This window comes from Lampetra planeri, chromosome 11 (assembly GCF_965212315.1).
Source record: "Lampetra planeri chromosome 11, kcLamPlan1.2.h2, whole genome shotgun sequence".
Taxonomy (NCBI): domain Eukaryota; kingdom Metazoa; phylum Chordata; class Hyperoartia; order Petromyzontiformes; family Petromyzontidae; genus Lampetra; species Lampetra planeri.
The window spans coordinates 4290119-4311401 of NC_136117.1; the positions used below are offsets into that span (position 1 = coordinate 4290119).

General features: G+C 46.6%; 1 protein-coding gene across 3 annotated transcripts in view; it reads left to right on the forward strand.

The window, feature by feature from the left end:
* LOC144721221 (dynein axonemal heavy chain 3-like) overlaps positions 1-21283 on the forward strand; it is an 814808-nt gene that overhangs the window by 411667 nt on the left and 381858 nt on the right. For all 3 annotated transcript variants that reach the window (XM_078598660.1, XM_078598658.1, XM_078598659.1), the window contains one exon: positions 853-1083. In XM_078598660.1, the coding sequence (XP_078454786.1) occupies positions 853-1083 (231 nt within the window). The remainder of the gene's footprint in view (positions 1-852; positions 1084-21283) is intronic.

A 21283-nucleotide genomic window follows, 5' to 3' on the forward strand; every position in this document is an offset into this window, starting at 1 on the left:
TGATAGTAGGGCAGTTAAGAAGACATTTTCTTGAATTGAGAAAGGTTATGGGGGACTTGTGAATATGAAGAAGGGCGAAGGAGTTCAGCAGTTGCGTGAAAAGGAGAGAGAGATGTTTGATAGCGCAATTTTGTGTGGGAGCACAGTTTGTTTGAGCAGAGGCGTAAAGGTGTAAAAAATAACCACGCCAATATAATTCGTTAATTACATTTCCCTGAAGAGGAAGGATGTATAATAGGTGACGTTTCAGCCGATAGCCGTCCTTCTTACCGCAGATTTCTCTCCTGTGAACAAGGGCCACTGTTATGTACGCTTCCTCTTGATGGCAGTGTTAAAATTCAAGACGAATGTGTTGAACTTTTGTTATCTGTTTTGTTTCATATCAATAACGGGAGTGTATCTGTGTATGTTGAACTTCTTTCACGCCGTACTTAACGCCAGTGAGAGCGTGGCCTGAGCGATTCTAAAACTAAACTATTATTTTATTTTACCAGGTAAGGCCGGCTAAGCTATACAGCTCTTTTTCAGAAGCGACCTGGCCACAAATGATAGCTCAACGAAGTAGCTGATGATGTGGATATTTATAGTAGCAGCCAAATACTCTAAAACGCACGTTGTTTCTAAATGTGGAGGGAAAAACCGGAGGACCCAGAGAAAAATCCATGCGACCGAGGGGAGAGACACATGCAAACTCCAAATATACAGCAGGCTTCAGGGTCGAAATCGAACCGACGACCTCCTGCATACTGGTCGAGGTAGTAAACGTTTCGCTACCGTGGCACCTCAATCATTGAGGGCGCAATTGTGAGCGCGTGTCTTTTTGTCTCTGCCTGACGACGTGTACGAGTGCAGGCGGGTGTGCCTCTGCCGGCGCGCGAGGAAACCTGCCTGCAGGAGGTGCTCTCCCTGGGCCTGGAGCGGCAGCTGGAGGCCCTGGCCTCCGTCAGCAACCTGGCGAGGAAGGAGCACACGCTGGAGGAGGCCCTCGCCAAGATGGGCCGCGACTGGGAGCCCGTGCGCCTCACCCTGGTACCCTACAAGGACACGGGCACCACCATCCTCGCCTCCGTCGACGACGTACAGGTCAGGGAGCGTGTGGCCATCGGTGACACGGAGTGCAAGCTGCACGCAAGCATCGTATCTCCTCGCTAATTCCCGAGGAGGGCCGCTCTGCCAAAATCTAATTGAGCCACTAATGCATTTGCTCTTTGCGCCGTTTTACGTTGCTGTATCTCGTCGAGGAGCATAAAGCGTCATGCAAAAACTCCGGGCATCCCCGCAGTGGCTTTTTGCTAGCCATTGAACAAAGATTGTCACCACAATTGCGCGCTTTCAGATGCACTTCTTGCGCCGTCTGGAATGCTCTTGCTTCTGATAATAGGAAGCCACTGGAGCTCTGCACTTTTAAATCTCGATCGAAAACTAATTTCTTTAGAACTGCTTTTTTGTGTTTAGTTTGTTGTCCTTCCCCCACGCTTACAATTAGCACGGTTGGCTACGTACGGTGCGAAAGAAGTTCAATGTACATACATTCTTATAGCGCAGGTTTAAGCCGCTATGTTGCACCGTATGGCCCACTGAGCTATATAGCTCTTTTTCAGAAGCGACCTAGACACAAATGATGGCGCAACGAAGTGGCTTATCACGTGGAAATGTATATCAGCCAAATACTCTCAACACACGTTGATTATAAATGTGGAAGGAAAAACCGGAAGACCCGGAGAAAACTACATATAACTACGGAGAGAGAGAGCATGCAAACTCCAAAATATACAAGTGTCAGGGTCGGGATCGAACCCACCACCTCCTGTATACCAGGCGGGGTAGTTAACATCTTGCCACCGCAGCACCCGACCAAAATGGCCGCAAGGGCTGAAACTGCAACACGCGGCAAAATGCAACTCCCGCTTGCCAATGTCCTTGCCTCTACAGTCGGATGATTACTCTTATTTTGAGAACATTCGAAGATTTTTTCGGCGATGCATTGAAAAGTACAAGGACATAGCGGGCATATTCCGAGGCTGCAACTGATGAAAAATATCAATGCAGAGCAACAACAATGCGTTTGCAGTGCATCTCCTCGTATATCTGCTCTCCTGTTATCCACGGCCCCGATTGTCCACGGCCTCTCTCATCGATCAGCAAAAAACACTATTGTCAGTATTTTTTATTTCCAGATAGTCAGAGTCGTGCGGCAAAATTTGCCCTATTCTTTGTGAGGGTAATTGGTGCACCTGGACGAGCCCTCTGTGTGCACGTACTGCAACACATTCACGGTGGGGGGGGGTTAATAACAGATAAGTGGAGTCGCCCTGCAAATAAATCCTCTCGTTGTTTTCCAAGGGGGGCTAACGTGGTTGCCCGTAGGTGCTACACACACCCATCATTCCATTTCAGGTTTATCGTTCGTGCTCTGTCAAGTCCACCACGTTATGTGAGGAGATGCACGGAGGTGGCGACAGGTTAACCCTCATTCTAGATGAACCCTTATTCTACGTGTGTATTTGGATAGTCGAATTGCACGTGCAGTGCGTGAGAATTCTCTGTAACTGTATCTGTAGTTGTTTAACTTTCACTATTACAATAGACATCGACATTAGATTCAGGCTGCAAAACCCGATGAGCCATCATGTTCTTTCTCATATTTCGTAGCTGCTGTTCTTACAAACACCGGGGCATTTAAATACATGCAAACAGACAGACATGCATACGTGCAGATCAAAACACACATCAATAAAATCTGTAAATTATGAGAAAACCCCATCATAACAGAATCATAGTCGCAGGCCGGGAAAAAAACCAACACATGAGTTTCAAACAATACACAAGCACGTGCTAAAAAACACACACAACCGTTGAGCATATGTGAAAAGCCATCAGAGTATTTCCTGCAGAAGTGCAGTGTGGCCCTCCTGTCCCCTTGCTTGTGTCAGTCGTCACATTCGCTCAAATTAATTTTGACGGCGATCTAAGACAAGAGGACTAGAATGCACTTATTCAGGAAATGCCGCTGGCTTTTTTGCATAACGCAGAAATGCCGGATTTTATTGTTACAACACATTTGCGTCTTGTTCGAATACACACAATGACGGTCCCACAGGCCACAGGCATGCCTTGACTTTTCCACAAAATTCCCAAAGCGTGAATTTAAATTTGAGAAAAATTTTTACGCAAAAAATACAGACTATATATTTTAAAGACTTTATTCCATTTTGTTCAACATACGTACGCACATATTATCTAACGGTTTTGAGTTTGTCGTTTTTATTAGACTCTGTACATAATTGTACTAACAGGCATGCATGCTTACAGACAGACTTACAGACAGACTTACACATGTTAAAAAGCATGCAGACAACAAAGTGAATGTTTCTTAGTCAGTCCGTGTGTGTCCTTTGTGCACATGCCACATGCTAGCTCTGCACGATGCACGCCTTTAGCTTTCACAGCGGAATACTCTAAACCTCAAAGTGCACATCCAAAGCTCTGAGCATTATTCAGCGCAGTAATAGTTCCGAAATGGCGTGTGTTATTATAGATATTACTGCAATTGATACGGCTAAATGTTTCTGCAGCTTAAGTGCTGCAACAGCATATTCCTGAACTCTTTGCCACAATGAGGCTGATCTAGGTACCACCAACAATTTCGCACTTACTGCGCAAATTGCATCCTTTTTAAAACGACGCAGGCAACACACAGGCAAGCATTTCGTGTGTTCGAGTAAAGCAGTTAAATTAGTAATCAATTATTCTCCACAAGATGGGCCGGGTGGCTCAAGTGCTTGGCTCACAATCGAGTTAAAATTCTGGTTACAGCGTCGACTCATCCCCAGCATGGCTCTGGGTGAATGAATTGAGTACCACATTGTGGGAAGTCAGCGCAGTGGTCAACCCCATGGAGAGATAGGCTTCTTCCATGGGTGTGTGGGATGTGCACGGTTACCCTGAGGGCTCGTTGACTTTGAGCAACCAATTTGGTCGACTTAAGTTGCAAAATTCCTGGATACTGCACAACGCGCACGATGCTCATGAAAATCCATACGGCAAGCCATTGCAATCGGAACCAAACCACAGTAACCGTGTTTCTATCATTGTTTTACGAATGTAGGAGTGATCGCCATAATATTCTCAATAACAATAACACCACGGGACACAGTACAGTATATATACGGTGGCGGAGTTGTGGGGCATGTGATGAGGCCACATGGGGTCTGCCTTCCGAGCCACGGCAGAGGTTTTTCCCCATGACAGCGGAATAATTGTGCTCAAGGGAATGAACTCACGCCCAGCTCTCCGCTGAAGGCGGGAGACTGTAATGTGGGTTGTCACCTGCTTCCAAATATACATGAGTGATCGATTGATTGAATGATTGATTGAATTAATTGAGGCCCCGTTGAATTGCCGAAACCTTGACCGGCATTCCTGTAACAATTCCAAAAGGGGTAAGTTGTCATACTAACAGGATTCTGCCATAAATCCAGGCCGCTTTGGTGCACTGTACAATGCTAATGCTTTTCACCCTGCATGTGTGTGAGGGAGTGTTTTTCCTTGCCTGTGTGTGTGTATAATTCCATGTATGTGTACATGTGGGTGTGCATTTGTGGGTGGGGAGCGGTAGTGCAGCAGCGGTGAGCGCACTGCACTTCTAACCCGGCGACACGAGTTTGAATCCCGCTCACGGCCAACACCAGTGAAGATTATTTGAACCAGTGCTGGGCCTCCCCTCGGTCGACTCGGCCACAAATGAATCGCTTGTGTGATGTGTAAACGTCACCACCGGGGGAGACAAAAGCAGTCGGGCGTGGTGTTGGCCACCCACCCCATTGTGTGCCGGGTCGGCCTTCGTAGGTGCTTGCGAACAGTAATTGCCCCAACATTCTGTTAAAGGCTACGTAGGGTTTGTTGTTTTATTGTGCAATTGTATGTGTGTACTGGCACATTGTACCATGATCTTGCATTTGATTCCTGGCAATGGAACATGTATCAAGTTGTGTTTGAGCCAGTCCTGAGCATCTGACAAGTCTATCTTGCATGTTGTGCATTGGTAGAAGAAAATGCATCTCCTTCAGATATCCGTCTCTCCACGAAGATTATAAAACAATTATTGCTTACACAACCCATGAGCCACACGGCCTTCTGGGAGTGCATAATTTCAGCAGTAGACTCTGGACCGGTTTCGACACAGTCTCTCCTCAATACAGTCAGGTTTGCTTGAATCAATTCTGGTAAACTGCCAAACTTTTATCGGCAAGGACTCTCTCTTTAGGATATGTGTCCAAGATTGACACACGGGAACATTATAGATCCACACACATGGGCATTATTAATATCAAGTGAAATACTTACGTAAACTAAACTACGTTTTTTTTTTACCACGTAAGGCCCACTGAGCTATTCACTCTTTTTCAGAAGCGACCTGGCCACAAATGATAGTTTAACAAAGTTGCTTATCATGCGGAAAATTAATCGCAGCCAAATACTCTCAATGCTTGTTTGTAGACGTGGAGGGAAAAACCGGAGAACCCAGAGAAAAATATACGCGGCCATGCAGAGAACGTGCAAACTCCAAATATGCAGGTGTGAGGGTTAGAATCAAACCCACGACCCCCTCTGTACCAGGCAAGGTACTTAGCAAATCTTACGTGTTGTTAAGGGAGCTGATAGGCTATGTAGTCCGGTACTCAGAAAACATGTCTGACCATCGGAGGAAGAACTCGGGCTTGTTGCCCCAAGTCTTGTGGTCACTTTGAATTCCGAGAGCATTTCAAGTTCTGATCCTCTTCGACTGGGTCATGAAAAGCTGGATGCTGAAAACAAAATAATTCTCCATTGAGGTTTCTAGCATTCACTGAGAAGCCCTGTGGTCTGAAGAATCCTAATCAAATGCGGGAGAGGTTTGAAGCGAGACATCTTGGAGGTTGCCTGTTGCTTTTTAGAAGGTATCCCAGACCTTCTTGTTTCTCAGGAGACACATCACACCATTGAAAAGAGTCATGTGAGGCTGCAGATGCTAAGTCGTTCTCTGACCCTGATGAGTTGCAGGCACACACCCATTGCGCCGATTACTTTGAGCAATTATTTATGTCAGCTGCCCTTGTTTCTCACTTGGACGCCCCCGTGGTGTTCCGCTTCTGACTGCTGACCCGCCAATCATTGTTCCCACCTTCCATCACGGAAACTCAATTGGCGGTGGGCAGATGGAAGAGCGGCAAAGCCGCCGAAGTGTGGCGTTACTGGCAAATTGCTGAAGGTGGGGGATAATAACGTGATCATTTGATTTCTTACCGCCCTGTGCGTGCTGCCCGGCCGTCTGCTATCGTCCTGCTTTGGAGAAAGGGCATTGTGGCCACTATCTGGGAAGACAAAAGGGTGACCGGTGGGGCTTCAACAACCACCTCACTGTTACTCCATTCTCAGTAATCGTAGTCCTTTGTACACAGTACTCCTTGAGTTGCAGAAGGGAGTTTCATCAGCAGTTTCTTGTAGCTTATATTTCGGTCTGAAGAGGACATTCGATTATGGGCATCTCGACAAACTTTTGGAGGTCCTGCAACTTTTTGGAATTCCAGTAAAGATGATTGATCTGATGGCTGGACTGTATTCATGAGACTCGAGAGTGCTGTCAGGTGGTGGTTATACCTCAGACTTCGTCCCAGTGAATTCTGGGGTGAGGCAGGGGTGCGTGATGTCCCCTATCCTTTTCATCGCTCGTATGGACTGGGTGCTCAGTCGGGCATTAAATCGTGGTCTGCGCAGTGCACCTATTGGTGAAGTGAAGGTCACTGACCTTGACTTCTTTGATAGTGCCGTGATTTTCACGGAGTCACCTTTTGCATCCTTTGCATTGGCACTTGACACCCTGCATGTGGAGACGTAGGTCTCCTGGGATAAAGCCAGAAATCCGGGATTTCCATGCCTCTTTTGATGGTGTAGTGCAGTCTGTCCGCACATGTGGGGACAATGTCGTGGCCTTGATCAGGATCACCCAGGTCTCCCGAGCAACGGAGGTTCAGAGTTACAGGGCATGTGGCCCCTCTCTTCTCCCTGGTTGACCCTGTCCACCTGGTTGACCCTGCCCATCAGGGCCTCTTACCTCGTGGGTGTAGGAGGAGGAGGCCAAGGGGGTGGCCACAGCCTCGTGGCTGCACCGGTTTGGCCACTGCTGTCGAGACTCGGAGATGGGGAGGAACTTGCTCAGGGGGTTAGGGAGCCAGGAGGGACATCCTAGGAGGGTGAGCTCACTTGGGGGCTTTGCCGAAGGTCACTTGGTGGCGCTTTGCCAGGAGGGAGCCTGTGGGTTGCTGCCGGAGAGTGAATGCTGCTCCCACACTTGGTGCACTGTGTAGACATCAGCGCTGAGGAGACAATGACAGCCTGGCTTGGCTGTGGCCCCATCACCTCCTTATGCAATTGTGTTCGTTTTAATAGGTGCTTGCTATTAGTGCATGGCCCAGAAGACTATGCAGGCTATATGGGGGAATGTATTGTGTTTGTCTCTTTTGTTGTGTGGGTGTATGTTTCATTTTGAGTGTGCGTGTATGTACGTAGTTTCATATGTATGTGTGTGTCTGTTTCAAGATGAGGACGTGGGCTAAATCACATGCTATTGGTGATACACTGCAAATACCTTCAAAGGGGAAAGGGAACACATATGTGGCATCAATTCTGGGCTCAACCCTCAATCGTTGCGATGCATTTACCCCGCTGCACTTGCATCAGCAGACTCACACCAATGCCTCCTTTGGTGACTAAAGTCTACTGATGAGTCCTACTGAGAACAAAGCCAGTTCACAGTTCTCTCTGTCTATCTGCATCACCGCTGTTGCTGCTGCTGTCAGTCGATCACGTTTGCTGAAACGTATTTTGATGGTGACCTCAGGCTAGAGGACCACCATACATTTCCTCAGGGACCGCTGATGAGTTTTTGCTTAACTCGCAAAAGGCCGAGTGCTTGTATACATTTATGTTGGCACGTTGAAATCTTACACCCCTTTGCGGGCTGGTGATTGTTTTGGTCGGCGGTGCTTAACTGGAAAATAGTGAAATGTATTCGTTGTTGTTATTATTGACGATACTGGTAATGTAGTTTTTTTTTTTGCGCAACTTAAACTCACTCGACAATTCAGGCCATGACTTTTTTCTGTAAGCTCAATGACCTCGGTGTAGATGTACGCAAGAGCTCTCAGAGAAACGGGAAAACACACCTACCTCTTTTGCATCGGAAAAATCTGGATAGAGACTGCAATTTGGCAACAGGAACAATTGAAGCTAATTAAGGTCACTCGTATACGGAGATATACCAGCAGAATGAGTGCAATTGATTGAAAGGGTGATTTTTGGTTTACGGAGCACTTTAAGTCCGTGTGTTACGTTTAACCGTCCCTCCACGCAGAACGCTCTCCCCCTTGACATTCATTTTTTTCCCAGCACGTGCATTTTTCCACGTGCTGTGAAGAGAGAACAATCGGTTGAAACGTCGCCAATTTTACGGCAGGTGATGTTCCAAAACGCCACCTCTCACGTAGGTCATTGGCCAAAACGTTGCCTATTACAATGTTTTTTTTACTTAAAAATTTCGTGACTGCAGGAATTCATATTCTTGGTTCTTTCGTTAAAGTCACGTAGATAGATAAAAAATAAAGTCACGTAAAAAAAAAAGATTTAAAATAAAAGAAGCAAAATACCCACGACGCAACACAAGTGGTCTTCATCAGGCGGAGAGATGAAGACCTTGTTGTTAATACAAAAATATTTTATTATTTTTACTTTATTTAGATTTTTTTTTATTTTTGGTTTTCTATTTACGTGACTTTACCGAAAAAAACAAGAATATTAAAAATATATTTTTTTTATTTTAAGGCCACGGTGTTATAGACGAATCTATTGAACGTCCACCCCCCCCCCCCCCATTTGCGTGTTGACACTGATTGTAAAATTGCTCCTGTCACTAACCCCTTGAGCCTCCTTTCCACGCAAGCGTTAGAGTTCCACCGCGGCATGTCATAGGATGCTTCTTTATTTCGCTCATTAATACCGCTAAGCATTATCAGCGTGGCACAGTTATTCTTTATATAGAACGTACCATTTAACAAGGCAAGTATTTTTGTAACTAAATAAATGGCTTTTTCATTTGCAGAGTAATGCTCAGTCTCACTTGCTTCTCTTAAGCAATGTTATTTCCCAGCACTGGCTGTGATGTTTTGCTCTGTGGTCAACTAAAACAATTTATTTTACCCACAACCCCCTGTGCCGCTTGTACATCAATTACAGTGGGGTAGACACATGGTTGGTGTAGTCACAACGGGTTCTGCATTTTCCATTTATTGCTCAACCTTACCCCTGGCTTGGCAGGAGAAGGCGGAACAAGAAAGTGCGAACTCCATCTGTTCCATCTGTATGGGATATCGTGTTGCCCACTTGCACCACGTGGGTTTTCTCTGGGTGGCCGATAACACCTTGATATTTTGAGGACCGCAGAACTTTCGGGGACACTTTGGCACCGTCTGCTTTTCCTGCTTGTCTGTGGTAATGACGAGTTGACCTGGGGGAGTGCCAGCACCATGTGTAATGTATGTCACTGATGCTGTGTGTGGCCTGGGTTTGAACCCAGGTCAGCAGGTTTGTAGCTGTGTGTACTCACAACTGTGCCACCACTCCAAAGACAAAGATACCCCTTTATAGCTTTGAACAGACTGTTGGGGCAAGTGCTGTTCGCGAGCACCAATTAAGGCCGGTACGGCACACGAGGGGGTGAGTGGCCAGCACCACGCCCATCCATTTTGTCTCCCCAGCTGCGATGTTTACGCATCGCAACAGGCACTAATTTTAGGCTGAGCCGACCTAGGGGAGGCCCAGGACCGGTTCAGATAATCGTCACCGGTGTTGGCCGTGAGTGGGAATCGAACTCGGGTTGCCGGGTTCGGAGCTCAGCGTAACGCTAACCGCTGCACCGCCGCTCCCCGCACATTCACACACACCCCGTGTAGCCTCATGGGCTAACTCTACGGGGGTAAGATGCAGAACCTGGAAGGGGGGTTGGGGTAGCGGTGGGGAGGGCGGTTGGGGGTGAGGGGGCCAGGGAGGCAGCACAGCACCACGAACTTGGTGACCTGACTTTGATTTCCGGACACGGCAAACATTAAAGGCACCTGTTCTGAGCCTCCCCGAGGGCGACTCAGCTGTAAATGGGTACCTGGTGTGAGTGTGCTCGCTTCGTTGGTGCACGCACATTGCGGCGTTTTGGAGACAAGGGTTGGTGGTTCGCCAAAGAGGTCCAGATTGGCATGGGTTGGCAGACTGCAGGTCGGTGAATCATTATCAGCAGCAGCTGCAGCATCATCATGAAAGTCATAATCACGCGCATCATAATCTTAATCATTGATAACCTTTTCATCTGTATCGTCTTGTTTAACATAATTTTTAAGATCATCATCATCATGACCACTGTCTTTGAGTAGCCCCTTTGACTTATAGATACAATTGGGCAGCTCGGTCGGGGATGGAGCAACTCTCACACACATTTTTGTGTGTGCGCGTGTGTAGCATTCCAGCTCACGATGGCAAACACCAGTGACGATTATCTTAACTGGTTCTGGGCCTTCCCTAGGTCGACTCAGCTTCAAATGAGTACCTGGTGCGGTGTGCAAACATCGCCACTGGGGAGACAAAGGCGGTTGGGTGTTGTGCTGGCCACCCACTGTTTTGTGTGATGTGCCAGCCTTCAAACAGCATTTGCCCCAAACGTCTGTTAAGGCAATATGGGGATTTTTTTTATTTTTGTGAGATTGAGAGACTGGTTCACGAGATCTGTCGGCAAGCCAATCATGCTGTCAGCATGCAGTGGTGGAAATTCTACATTGCTTTGGCAAAGTCCAGTTCATCTAATGGGGCAACCACTGTCACTGTATCAGTTTCCCATCGTTTTGAAGCAGATGGAACTAATGTTGTTAAGCACATTTAAACAAAAAATCAGCTTCGTCGTCGTGGAGGTAGCTCAGCTCTCCGATCTTACATTGACATGCACATTTCTTCACTAGCCCCGCCCACTTCGCTTATGACCCTTGGGCTGCACCCATCTCAAACCTTTATAACATTCTGCCTCGGCAGCTCTCTCGCTATTGTTTCACCTGATGACGATTGCTTGTGTTGTGATCGAAACGTCGTGATATATTTTTTTCTATCTACGTGGCTTTACCGAAAGACCCAAAGAATATAAAACTCACAGTTTATCAGCATAGGCCCAAATGACCAACATGCCAAATGACCAGCAACATAAAGCGCTCACGAAGGTGAACTAGATCAGAGCTAATGCATGTCTTGGATTGAGCAAGGTTATTAAATAAATACACCGCGGGAGAGAATTCCAAAGTGGTGCAGGGTACGGGAAGAATCACCTGGAAAAGTATATCGTGATCTGCATCGTGGCAGTGCTTGAACGCAGCATTGATGAGACAAAACGATCAGTCTGCTAGACTTGCGTCCTCGACTTTAATGAGGTGACGTTAGTCCACGGGCCAGAGCAGACATTGATATTCACCGAAGGTAGACAACCTTTAGGAGTACCAACGTATTTGTACAGCGAAATCTTTTTTTTTAAACACACAGCCATGTAAAACGGTTATCACACAATTCACTGTTATTGGCATATTCTTTGGTTCTTTCGGTAAAGTCACGTAGATAGATAGATGGAAAAAAATCTACGTGACTTTAACGAAAGAACCAAAGTATATGAATTCCTGCAGTCACGAAAGTTTTAAGTAAAATTTTTATTGGCCACTTAAAGAAAGTGTAATCGGCAAAGTTATGCCACCGTAGTTGGCACCGACAAGTGAAATATCTGGTCTGGGCTCCTGGATGATGTGGCTTTGACATTGTTTCTTAAATGCAGCATCCAGACTGTGAAGACAAAATATCAGCCAGTTTTTATCTGTAACCAATATGGTCACATATTTAATAATGAAAACTGAAATTCTTCTTCAATGTGATTTTAGTTATTGTGACTTTTTTTTAAATGAAGCCATATTTATGCTTTTGGTTTTGTGGAGCGGGGGAGAGAGACCGTTTCAAAGTGAGTAAACTCAATCGGATACAGTCTCCCGCCTCTATTCCCTGGCACCTGGCCCTGTCTTAACATGGTCTTTGAACTGCGTCATCTAGAAATGGGTGATGGTTGTGAGGATAGGCCATTGGGCCCTAACCTCAGCCACGTTTTGTCTTTTCTTGTTGGCACACCTGCGTGTTGTGCATTGGGATCCTAGGGTGGAATGCGCATTATAATTTTTTATTATAATATTTTTAAATGGACATTACATATTAATGTGTAGCCCTTCATCATTCCCCAGCTGGATAAAAGCCTACCCATAACATAGTGATCATGACCAGCTTCAGTGTTGAGGTTGATTTTAATTCCTCAACCAGTGAGACGCACCCCGATGTACAAGGCATCTCACCACAGCTGTGGACCGCGGCGGTGAGTTGGCAACCAAGAGCTGCTGAAGCTAGTTCGGTGAAGGTGGTTAAGGCATATCCCTTCAATCGCTTGCTTGCAGAAGGTTCATCCACTAGATGGAGCTCTAAATATCCCCCCTATTTCGCCTATTCTTTCACGCTCATCAGATGTCTTGGTAGAGGTGGAGGGGGGGTATCCACACTTTATTCCACCACATGCGACCGGCCAGTTGACTGTGGTGTAGCCATTTCCACTGCTGGGTGGACAGAGGCAGTGGAATTTGATCGGTCTTTCCCATTGTTTCAACTGCTGTGCCGGGAGTTCGAATGCGCAACCTTTGTGTGCCAACCATTATACATGGCAGTATCCCGTTGCAGTGCGTTTGTTATTATAACCGCTCGGTCCACAGAAGCCTCACATTAAAATGTAAATCTTATTTTCCTTTGTTTATGCAGAAATATTATTTTAATAATGGGGGTGGGGGGGGGAGGCGGGTGAAAACATTTCTTAATAAGGTTGGTATCTTAGGCAGATTCTCAGTGCATGCTTAAACAAATCGGCGTGTTTATTTAATGGGATATTAACATTAGCATTCTGGCTAAATCACACTGCAGGTCAACAGGATGTCTGGCCTGGTCAAATTGTTTCTGCATGGCTAATTCATTGAGTGGGCTCTGCCCCCGCGGGCCATGCTTATCCCCGGCAAATGAGACACATGCATCTCGGTCGCTAAATTCAGCATAAATGTCTCGTAAATGTGTGATAAATAAATCATAATTTATAGCTGCTAAGAGCTCCGTGTGCAACAAGCAGCAATGCAGGCCACCTCGCGGGACTCTTTCACCGGCTCCCGCTAGACATTCTCAAGAGGTCGCTTCAGTTTCAGCACCGCCGTCGAGTTTCGTGGTTCGGGTTGGACCGCGTGTCGTCCGGCAAGATGTCCGACGTTTCGGGGGCAGCTCCATTCAAAAAAACGTCGAACAACACACGGTACAACCCGTAAAACAAATGCATCGGAGAGCTTTAGGCTGCTTTAGTAATTTGCTTGAGTGTTTTAGTGTCGTCCAATTTTCCAATCAAACCCTTAAAAAATCACGGGTGTGATTATTCATACAATGGTCACCGACACGCTCCGGACATAGACATCAGAATCCCATTCCAGTGCCAAATACTCAGGGAACTTTGCTCATGCATACATTTTGCGTTTGTATAAATTTGATATCTTCTGTGCTTTTTAGGCATAGGGCTCCCCCCCCCCGGGCCCCCCCTCCCTGCGGCCATCTTCCTCGGCACTAAAGTTGCCGTGCTCTGCGCGACGGCAACCTTTTTGTGAGCTGAGCGAAATAGCGGCTATAGCCAGCGAGTAGTTATCAATCCAGCTGTTAAAATCGACAAGGGGGTGTGTAAAGACGGTGGGATGCCAGGGATAGCATAATTTAAGTTTAGCAGGCACGTTTCTCACATTAAAAAAAATATATACAGATAATCGGGCCGCACGGCGCGAATGAAAATCCGTTAATAATTACCGACCGTGTGGGTAATGGTGGCATGTGGGTTCGGGCGTGTGGAATGTGAATCGTAGCTTAAGCATCACGATCTTCAGGCCTTATGATTCCACTGCCATGGTCGCTATCACAGCGTCGAGAGGTGCGTTGGGTGCTGTACCCCGCCTGCTAAAAGACTGAGAAGAGTGCATCATCATGGTGGCTGAAAAAGGCCACAGGCCATGGCTGCGACGGCGCAAATGAGGTTGTCCTCGGTTCCGACCGGACCATTTGCGCTTCACGCAGTCCCCAAGTCTGAGAAATGAGGGGCTTGCCGATGGAGGGCCCCGGCACAAGCACCGGACCCGCATCCTTGGATGGAGACCCCCGGGGTGTTGCCCTCCCCCCCCAGTGGTAATAGGGTCTGTGTCCCTGAGCACCGCGGTGATGGGTGAGGCACCCGGGAAACGGCCCCGCGTTGGCCTCCACCGGGGCCCCCGCACGCCATCGCCAGCTAGACGGCATACCACCGGAGCGCAGGAGAGACAAATATGGACCGGAGCTGGTGGGAAAATCTCTTCTGCCTCACCTGGGTGATAAACATTTCACACGCGGATACCGCTACACGACGTGCCAGAGACGCCTGCAGTGGCCAGAGGCCATCAGGAAGGCCAGGGCCAGAAGGGCAGCCCTCACACGCAGACACGAGGAGCGCAAAGCTCTGAATGAATGACCCAGTTCGGCAGACTTTGTTCAGGGTGAGTGGGATCCCATTGAGGCGGAACCTCGAGAGGATGCCTCGGAGTCTGGCAGGGCTCAGGCAGAGGAAGACATCCAGAAAGCCCAGGAGACATCTCTCTCAAATTGATGAACGCTTATGGGGATATACACCTTTGCTTGTCCTTTGCCATTGATACGGGCTTCAACACAGTTTTTTTGGAGCACCAAATCAATGGCTTCCTCAGTCATGAAAAAACACCTGCCTTGGATAAAAAAGGCTTCGGGCCCAACAGTCCCTGAAGGCCTATGTGGCCCTTCTCCCCTGCCATGAAGCAGAACGATAAAAAATAGCCTAGAGAGTCTTCTGTCTGGCTGCAGTCTCGTCGCCCCTTTAGGGACAGTGGGACAGGGACAGTGGGGACTCTGGTTATGGTGGTGCCAAGGGTCACAGCATGGCCCAGGTCAGGCAAATATGCAATTGGCAGATGCCGATAGGAGGCCAGATGCCCAAGAGCAGGGGAAATTTTCCACTGAAGGGCCAGAGGCAACCATGTTATATCCTTACCTTGACAACCTATTGTTATGGGCAGACTCATTGACTGCGTTCGAAAAATCGGTCACAGAGGTGGTGCGAGCACTCCAGGACCACGGATTTGTGTTGAACGGCCAGAAATGCGACCTCACTCCATCACGGAGGCTCAACACCCCGGTGCCATGGTCAACACAACTCGGGTGCGGGTTTTCTTGAGAGAGGAGAAAATACGGGTGCCTCAGAAGCGTGGCCGCATCGCTGGCATCAGGAAAAGGAGGCCAAGCAAGGAGATACCAAGTTCTCCCGGGCCATGAGACTGCAACGGTCTAGTCTAGACGGTGCAGTGGGTCAGGTTGGCGGGCTGCAAGCCGGGGTGGGGAGTTGTCTGTTCACGCTCGCCCTGTTTCGTACCGAAGATGCAAATTTTCACGTGAACCAGGAAATTGTCCTCCTTTCTGAGCCTCTTACGCTCTTCGGCAAAAAACTAAGCTGCACAGGTGTGTGGGAACGCATCCTGGAAGCCTATAAATAAAAGGGTCAGAAGCACACAGGAGGGTGCAAACCGAATTTGAAGCGACCTTGCCACAAAGGATAGCTCGCCGAAGTGGCTTATCATGTAGAATGTATAGCAGCTAAATACTCTTAAACACAAGTTTATAAATGTGGAGGAAAAAATCGGAAGACGTTGAAGAGAAATCCACGCAACCACGGGGAAAACATGCAAACTGTAAATATACAGGTGTCAGGGTTGGGATTGAACCCACGACCTCCTGTATACCAGGCGAGGTAGAAACATATCGCCACCACGGCGCCTCCAACTAGGGGCTGGTACGAGTTCTAATGTCTGTGCTCAGAGCGTGTCAAGTGACCACCATGGACAACCTAGATTTTAGTAGCTACGTCACGAATGTGGTTATCGTCAGTGGTCCGGCCCACCATCCCCCAGGCTTGGTTACTCAGGGACTGACAAAATGGATACGGGTGGCCACGGGGGTGGTGGGGCACTGGAATCGTGTTCAAACGTCTACGTTTGGGGATTGTCGGTGACTTATGAAAACCAGTTTTAACAAAGCATTTAACAGATTTAACGTGAGTACTCAAATCGAGCCTCATAATCGTCTTGTTTTTCTTTATCTAAGAAAATTGTCAATGATTCTCAGTACTCTTTCAAGAGGGTTATGCATTGGGATGTTTGGCTGATTCTGATTTAGTGAGTGTTTCTAATTTGGCTTCGGAAAACGTATAGCGACCCGTTTATTTTAAACACAGCCATTAGTCAAGTCGTTTAATATTTTTCTTATTAAATACATCTTTTCATTATACCACGCCCTGTTATATCACGAGCAGCATGCACTGAAACCCGTTTGCACATCGTGCTGTGGGCAACATCGCACACCGTGGGGTCGTTTTACATCTATTTGGTCAATTTCAGTTTATAGTTGAAAATTCCTTTTTTTAAAACACCTATACTGACAATTTGTTTTTCAGGGAGGCTGCTAGTAGACATTGCGGGCTGCTGTGAAACAGCATGTTTTAGCGGTAGATCTGGGAAGAAGCTTTCTCAACGCCGATAAACTAACGTACATTTTAAGCAATTCCAACAGTATTAGAATCTATTCTCCCTGATAGAAAAAAAACACGTATTTGGTCAAGTGGCCTAGCACGGGCCGTGTATAGGGATGAGTGCATGAACAACGGAGCCAGGTCTAGCATTGCAATGAGTGCACACACTACTAAGCCAGCTTCCACACACCAGTTTGATCCTCAAAAGATCACGAGGTGAACGCAGTCATTGTGCCTCTATTGCTGCCACACCTCGCCATCGCTTTCTTCTGCCAGATCCCAAAGCCCTTTTTAAAGTAAACACCCAACCTCGGACAGCATTCTGCCATCTCGCTTTTAGGTCGCCCTCTTGGTCCCCGACTGCTGGCTGCCGTTCCGATGCCTCTCTCGCTCACCTGCCCCCCCCCACACACATTATAAACAACTCTTCCTGATTGGTATAGCTTCGTTTTTACAGCGTCTGGGTTCATTAGCCTATCCTGTCCTGAAAATTCCTCACGTTCTATTGCCCTCTAAAAATTTCACATTTTTTATTTTTACTTGCTTCCTTAATGTTAAGCCACTGACCCATATATATACACATCACACCTGCCTCAGGTACGTTTCTCTGTCTGCTAAGTTGCTGCCTTTCATTATAAAACAAAGACAGAGCCGACTTGAATGCCTTCATACGATATATCTGAGCTTGAATAGCACAGATAATAATCAAAGCAAGACGCTTTGTGTGTTTAATAAACATTGAATGCCTTTTGGTAAAATGTGGGAGTTTATTGTTGTGCGTGCATGTGAAAGCTATTATTCAAATTGTATCTGAATCCTCAACTCTAGTTGCTGGATTACGAGTACGTAAATGCTCAACAACCAACATGGCTGTATTTGGCTTTTCACCCCTCTGAATAACATTAGATTGCATATAGATTTACAGAACTTAAATTTGCAGGCGTAAATATATCGATTAATAGGGGTGGAATGTTGCATTAATTTGTCGATTAATATTGGTATGATGGAAAAGCTTATGATACAGGCATTGCAATTGCACGTGCAAGAATCGATGTCATATATGTAGCAATGTGTAATGGGGTTCACGTGACCTGCGCAACCACGAGAGGCGTAACCATTTCCCAACATTTCAAACAGGAATCAAGTTTAAAGTATCGCGTCTATTTTGTTTAATCAGCTGAGAACTCAAGAGACCAAGATAGTCTAACCCTTGGCCAGCCGGTGGTGGCTATGCACGACTGCAATCCAAAACGGTGGATGTGAAGGTTGTGGAGCGCACACATGTTGTGAAACTCCTCTCCTGTGGGCGTTGAGGAGCCACAGCCTGGCTCGACAGGAGAAGGCGGTACAGCAAAGTGCGGACTAATATCTTCTGTAGCTTCGGTATGGGATATAGTATTCGGCCCTTACACGGGTGGGCTTTCTCCAGGTGAATTGGCCTTACAACATCTTAATATATCGAGGACTTCAGAGATTGGGTAATTGTTGGCGCCGGCTCACCGCCTGGTTGCCTTCAAGTTGGTCCTGTGATTCGTAGTGATTGTGAGGTGAAATTTGCACGAAGGATGCTACGTAAAACTAAACATCGGTTGCACGAGTGACCTGGGTTTACCAAAATGACAAAGGACAAATGAAATACATTCTTGACTTAAATGGCCACCGATAATTTGACCATTGAGAAGAGGATCGTTGTAATCTCCAGTTCAAGTCAAGTTGCATTGTCTCCATCACCTGAGCATTCACTAGCAGTGCTCATTTCTGTGTCAGTCCTGAGCAGGTCGTGGAAATGAGGCGTTCCTATGTCAGGGAATGATCTAATCATAGGACAACCATGGTTCACTTAGCCATGGTGGCGAGATGTTAACTACCAGGAGGTCATGGGTTCGTTCCCAACCCTGACGCTTGCATATTTGGAGTTTACATGTTCTTCCCGTGGCCCTGTGTATTTTTCGCTGAGTCCTCTGGTATTTACCTCTACATTTAGAAACATGTGTTTACATTTCCACATGATAGACCATCATGTAGGCAGGTCGCTTCTGAAAAATAGCTATATAGCTCAATGGGCCTTACCTGGTAACATAAAAAAACGTTGATTTTGGTTTAAATTTATTTCATTGAACCCAGAGGGATGATAGGTTGAGTCAACCCTCGAAATGGAATTTTAACTCGCAACAATTAAATAGCGAGTCAAGGGCTCTAACCACCCTGCCACCTGGTTACCGTTAAACAAAATAATTCACAGCCCTTTGTCAATCCACTGCTGGATGAAGGCCTTCACATGCGTTTCACCAATCCACACTGCCCAGTGTGGTCAGTGTGGATTGGTGAAGGGGGGCACACAGGACCGGTGATTACAACGATTCGCTCTCATCGTCGGCTATAGTATGCTCACTGCTGGATGTAGGGCACCCATCGTCCGTAATCCCAGGATGATTGACAATTCTCTTTGGAAAACATTATTTTATACATTGAAAACAACGAGAGCCAGGTTTGTTAATACGGTCCGAGACGATTTCAAGAAGCAGGGACGGAGCTGAGGCGTTTTCTCGAGTCGCCTTAGCCCAAGCGTTTAACCTCACTAACAGCCCTCCTACCTTGGAATTTCATTTTATTTGGGACGCTTCGAGAGAAGTAATGAAAAGCACAGGTCACAACGCAGCGTGCCATGGGCTGTCAAATGTAGCAAAAATCTGCTCGCAGGAGAAGGGGAGAGAAAAAAAACAATGTTTCAAAGCAACGTACCCCCAACGATTTAATTTCACGCCTGCGTTCCTGCCTTGCAGTGGGGGAGGGTGGGGGAATTGGGGGTGAAGCGTTTAGCCCCTTGAACCCCACGCGTTCGGCTGACAGGATGTGTTGACACGCTTTGTGCTTCGCCTCACGTGCAGCTGATTGCTGATTAATCCCGGCGCATTGAGCTGCACCTGATAAGGACACTTGGCTTTTATTACCAATTCAGAACCTCCCATTCACGTCTGACGCACCTGCTATTCAGCCGCGGTTGGAGGGCTTCGTTAGATGTTCACGATTCGTGTGTGCGTGCTCGTTTTTTGTGGGATGAGGGGTGGTGGGGTGGGGGGAAACAAACGCACAAAGATAAATAACAAATAACAATAATAGTAGTAGTTTGTGTTTACGTCAACAATGCTTGTCAGCCGGAAAGACTGATTCCCCCATCCTGAGTAAAGTTTCATTTGCACCATTGGCTCAAGGCCACCAATGGAGATTAACTCCACGAGCATTGCTCGTCTGAGCAGGGAGGGAGAAATATGCAGCATGGGTCTGTACGATGCACAACGTGATTTCTAAGTCATAAAAAACCCAATACGTTATTAATAGTTGTCAATTTGCTCAACTGAATCCCATGTGTTTGCTTCCAGGAGCGTTTTGCTTAACTGGTACACGCTGTTTTTTTATTTTAATTACTTTATTTAATTATCCACATTAAATGACGACGCACTGTTTTCATTGACGTACAATTGAAGTAAAAAAAATTTAAACCGTTCTGTTATAGTTGCAGTGAAAATGTCATGTTGGGTTATTTTCTTTAATCGTATGAAAACAAATCATGGCAGCCTCTCATCTTATATGCGAATTAAAAAAACCTATACATTGGAATTTCAAGTTAATCCTTTGTAATTTTCTACACTGATCCTGGTGATAAATTATAATTAAAAAATGCCCCATCATTATTCTGATTATAAACAAATATTCACTATCAATGGCCAGATATGTTTTTGTATTTTTTGTTATTGTAACTTGTTGACCTGACCCTACTGGACATCCGTGACAAAGAGCTTCATATCTCATCGGATTCCTCCTGCAGTCTTAATACAAATTGCTGATTATGAGAATGCCGCACTCGCAGTTGGGAGGTTGCGAGTTCAAATCCTGGTCAGTGTTTAACAGCCCCTTTGCCCTCCGCGGTGGGTAAAATAGGTATAAATTATTATGGAAAGGGTATTATTTATATGACTGATTTAGGAGCACCAGCATCAATGAATTACGATAAAACTTAAAGTATTGACTTTTTGATAATTTCTGTTTGTATCCAATACGTTTGCATGCGTGTGTGAATTGATACACGTTTCCGAGTGTTGCATTATGCACGTTAGCGTAGTGTAGAAAACGCAGGAATAAAATTTTGGGTATCTCGGTGCAGCATCGGTATTCGAGGCCCGTCAGCTTCACGAAGGGTGCAAACACAATGCGCCGTTTTAAAGTCTGCAGGATGTGATGCGGAATTTGTTGAACTTGTCTGAAAAATGTCTGGAGGCTACATTAAGCGCACGAATGCCTACTCATTGTGTCATAAAAGACCATTTTAGCTTTCCAGTGGCGCTCGCTCTCTGCAACATTCTATGCCATCCACCTCCAATTACCGCCCTCATCTCTCCCTATTCTTCTTCCCCGCTCCAGCCGTCCCATCTCCCCTCTCTCTCTCTCTCCTCCCTCTCATTCAATCTATGTCCCTGCTGTCTGGAATAGGCTCACCGCCGGGCAATTGTTGCAATAGGCTGTCGAGCAATCTTCATT